Source organism: Camellia sinensis, chromosome 6 (assembly GCF_055761805.1).
Source record: "Camellia sinensis isolate YWXY chromosome 6, ASM5576180v1, whole genome shotgun sequence".
NCBI classification, from domain to species: domain Eukaryota; kingdom Viridiplantae; phylum Streptophyta; class Magnoliopsida; order Ericales; family Theaceae; genus Camellia; species Camellia sinensis.
The window spans coordinates 41,807,234-41,811,678 of record NC_138966.1 but is presented as its reverse complement, the minus strand read 5'-3'; the positions used below and the strand labels follow the sequence as shown (position 1 = coordinate 41,811,678).

General features: G+C 47.3%; 1 protein-coding gene across 1 annotated transcript; it reads left to right on the top strand.

The window, feature by feature from the left end:
• The first annotated feature begins 3,544 nt into the window (after nucleotides 1-3,544).
• On the top strand, nucleotides 3,545-4,000 carry LOC145793273 (uncharacterized). Its single transcript, XM_082876058.1, has one exon. It carries the CDS (start codon nucleotides 3,545-3,547, stop codon nucleotides 3,998-4,000), a length of 456 nt encoding a protein of 151 aa, XP_082732184.1.
• Nucleotides 4,001-4,445: the final 445 nt, after the last annotated feature.

The window sequence follows — 4,445 nt, the reverse complement described above, 5'->3', positions numbered from 1 at the left end:
AACTTGACCGTCAGAGGAGTATTCCGGCCACCACTCGCTGGGTAGCTCACCGTCTTTCTTTTCTCAAGTCTAGCGACGTTATTTGAAGTTTGGACACAAGGAGTACGGAGAGCGATGAATATTTCCTCCCCGTACAATTGGCGCCATCTGTGGGAATCTTTGACAAAAAAAACTATGTCCTTCAAGCATTCCTGACCATTTTCCATGGCGAACAACAACGAAACCCCACTATCCATTGTCAATGGCATCACTCTAGAGTCAGTTCGGAGAAGAGACAGCCCTCCTGCCATTTAGACCATGGTAGGCCTAGAGACTTCCTCTAGGGGGCTGCCCAAAGATGCGTGAGATAAACACGCGAGGAGCAATGACCACTCATGGAGTCCGGAAGGGTGTCGATGACGAAGAGAGTCACATGCTCAACGCCTAGAGCACAAAATGGGGGATTAAGTTGCCATCATTCAAAGGATGGCAACTTAGATAGAGGCGTTAAAACGGCAGGTGAAGGGGAAGGATGTTGCTGGAGTGGAAAACCACAATGAGCTCACCCAACCCCGTCGTTCAGGCAGTTAAATCCAACGAGGGACACCCTCCCTCTCCATCACCAGAAGCTATGGGGTTAGTGATTCTCACCCGCCAGCGAAGAAGTCATGCACACAAGATAACAGTTACCGTCTCTCACTTCCGTTGATGACGTCGAGATACTCTTACTCTGCCCGCTCGGAAGACTTGAAGGACATCCTAGAAGAACAAGTGCGTAAGCGGAAGGCGCGAAGGGTGCCGGCGTTGCAGCGGCTATCCTATGGAGGTCCCGCCAGCGAAGAGGTCGTAATGCTGTCACCACGCCTGGTTATGCACGTGCCATTGGACAGGGACTTGGCAAGGCTGAGCGTCACCCTTTTCTCCCTCGAGATAGAGAACACACCACTTGCCGCTAGCTTCCACCAACCCAAGTTTATGCTCTATGATGGAAAAATCGATCCGTACATGCACGTGAGCCATTTTCGGTAGGTGATGGCTGGCCACTGGCGCAACGATGCATTGATGTGCCTTATTTTCCCTTCGAGTTTGGATGAATTGGGCCTAAAGTGGTTCGAGAGGCTGCTGAAAGAAAGTATCAAGAGGTGGCAACATCTGGCGGAGGCATTCATGACCTGATTCAAGACAAACACCAAAACCCCCAAAGAAATTGACCACCTTTTAGGAATTAAGACAGAACTGGGCGACTCACTCAAGGCGTACAACGCCAAATATTGGGAAACATTCAACGAGATTCTTGATTGCTCGACAAACCTAGGAATCACACAATATACGCACGGTCTACCAATTGGACATAGACTCAAAGACTCACTTACAATGAACTAACCGATGACCACGGAACTATTAATGCAGCGCATCAATGAGCACAACCGAGTTAAGAATGATGCGACCACGACTACCACGAAGGTGAATCCGGTGGCAGTAGACAAAAGGCTATTCGGGAAGGTTGATGTGGTCGGAAAGGAGGTAAACTGTCTGAACAACCGCGGTGCTAACCGCAATAATCGAGGTAAGGGTCATAACAATGACCGAGCTAACCACCCCTGTGATACCGCGAAAGATGCAAAGAGAAAGTTGAACGCCCGAACATGCATCATTACGGTCTTTAAAATCCTAATTTACCGCATACTAAGTGAGATCCATGACGAGGCATATGTCCAGTGGCCGGCTAAGTTGGGCCATGCATAAAGAGGCATTAATCTGAGGTATCGCTGCACCTACCATGATGAGCGTGGGCACCGCACGGAAGATTGTATAGCTTTGAAGTAGCACTTAGAGGAGTTGGTGGTAGCCGGCCACCTGGATTGTTACATTAATGGGGGCATTAAGGCCGCACCCAAGCTCAAGCCGGGCCAAATGGCTTGGCCGCTCTAGATGCACCCCCCAAGGCATAATCAGTGTAATCCATAGGATCATAGAGCTAGGGTGGGTATGCGAGCTCCGGGGGATGATCAAGAAGGTGTAGCATAAGAGGGAAGTCTTGTTAGTCCAGCCGGTCGTGAAGAAAGGCAAGACTAAAACAACAGATGTTCTCAGTTTCTCAAGTCAATATCTAGAGCGAATTCATACCCCACACAATGATGTGCTGGTGGTCACGCTCCACGTGAAGGACTTTGACATTAAACACATTTTAATCGACCAGGGCAACTCGGTCGAGATAATGTACTATGATGCTTTCAAGCAACTCAAGCTGGAAGACAAAGATTTAGCCCTGACAACCTCACCACTGATCGGCTTCAATTCACAACCAGAATGGCTGGTTAGAAAGATCATTCTATTGGTCAAGGCGGAGATGATTGTCAAGCAAATGGGATTTTAGGTATTGAAGGTGCCCTTAACTTACAACTTGATCTTGGGTAGAGGATGGCTTTACGCCATGCAAGCGGTGACATCAACTTACCACCGGGTGATGGGGTTTCCCTCCGCCACCGAGATGATGGAAGAAATATGGGCCGATCAGGTCATGGCCAAGCAATATTTCATGGTTGTAAATAGAAGTGTGGGGCGATCAGGTCATGTATATATGATCGAAGGACCAGAAGATCAGAGCGTCCTGGACGATATGGGTAAGAGAGCTGAGGAAAAAGCTATGGAGGACTTAGTGAAGGTAAGGATCGATGAGAATGATCTGGAGAAGTTCTTCCTACTAGGATCAACCTTGACCACCCAAGAATGGCTGGAAAAAGTGAATTTCTTGGTGGCAAATATTGAAGTGTTTTCATGGACGCCTTACGACATGCCTGGTGTCGATTCGAACTTTATTTGCCACCAACTCAATGTTTTCCTTGATGCTCGGTCAGTAATTCAAAGAACTTGGAGATCGGCGCTTCATCATACCGAGGTGGTGGTTGAAGAAATGAAGAATTTGTTGGAAGCCGGAATGATCCAAGAAGTGCACTACTCTCGGTGGATCTCCAACACTGTCGTTGTGCTAAAAAAGAATGGGAAATGCCGAGTTTGTGTCGACTATAAGATGATCAACAAAGCATACCCTAAAGACAGCTTTCCCTTGCCTCAAATTGACCAATTGATAGACCTCATTGCTAGACACAACAAGCTAAATTCCCTGGATGCCTACCGCAGCTACTACCAAATTGCTATGTATGAGCCCGACTGAGAAGTTACTTCCTTCATGACACCAAGGGGGTTGTTCTGCTATAAGGTCATGCCATTCGGACTAAAGAACGCCGGTACCACCCTCCAACGAATGATAACCAAAATGTTCGCCCCCTTATTAGGCCAGACAATGGAAGCATACATTGACGACATAGTCATCAAAAGCAAATGTGAGGCTGATCACCTAACCGACCTAGCCGAAATGTTTACCATTCTCAAATGACATAAGTTGTATCTCAATGCGGCAAAGTATGCCTTTGGAGTAGGGTCTGGAAAGTTCTTGGGATTTGTGGTCACCAACAGAGGAATTGAAGCAGACCCATCACAAATCAAGGCCATATAAGAACTGAAGCGGCCAAACTCAGTGAAGGACGTGCAATATCTTGCTGGGATGGCAGCCATGCTTAATAGATTTATTAGCCAGTCATCAGATCGTTGTTTCCCTTTCTTCCAAGCTCTAAAGTCTAAGTTCTCTTGGGATGAAGAATGTGATAGAGCCCTGGCTGAGCTAAAAACATACCTGTCCTCTGCTTCATTCCTTGTCACGCCAAAGCAAGATGCAGAACTCTACCTTTATCTGGCCGATTCCCAGCATGCCATCAGTGAGGTACTTGTTAGAGCAGAAGGCATACAACATCTACCGATATTCTATATGAGCAAAACCTTACTCCTCGCAGAATTAAGATACTTGCCGCTGGAGAAGCTCGCACTAGCATTGATGGTGGCCTCTAGGAAGTTAGCACATTATTTCCATGTACACACGATCATTGTGCTAACGGAATTTCCACTAAAAGCCCTATTTGAACGGACAAACTTCTCCGGTCGAATCCTGAAGTGGGCAGTCTAGTTGCGGCAAATTTCAACCCCAAATCGCCATTAAGGCCCAAGCACTGGTTGACTTCGTCGCAGAATTTTCACCAGGAACCCATTTAATCTGCCTGGTGGATCTCACCAACACAACCGGACAACCAGAAGTTGGAACCACCGAAATAACACAACCAACTCCCACCTCGGCTTATCTTGAACAGAACGAGGACGACGTCGTGGATGTAGCACACCAGGCCATCGATCTACCAATCACACGAGTTGAACTTGGCAATACATTGATAGATTTAGGAATAGCAGGACAACCTGTTGGATCCAACACTGCATCGCCAGGGGGGACGAAGTCATGCAAGTTACAATCAACAACAGCGCGCTTGACGCAAAAATAGCTGAGCAACCCAGAGCATTTGATCCTTCAAAAGTCTCAAGACCTTGTAGAATGTTGGAAGCTTTTTATCAGTGAGATG

Excerpts from the sequence above, each read along its gene's own strand:
- LOC145793273 (XM_082876058.1), top strand. The coding sequence starts at position 3,545 with ATGGCAGCCATGCTTAATAGATTTATTAGCCAGTCATCAGATCGTTGT.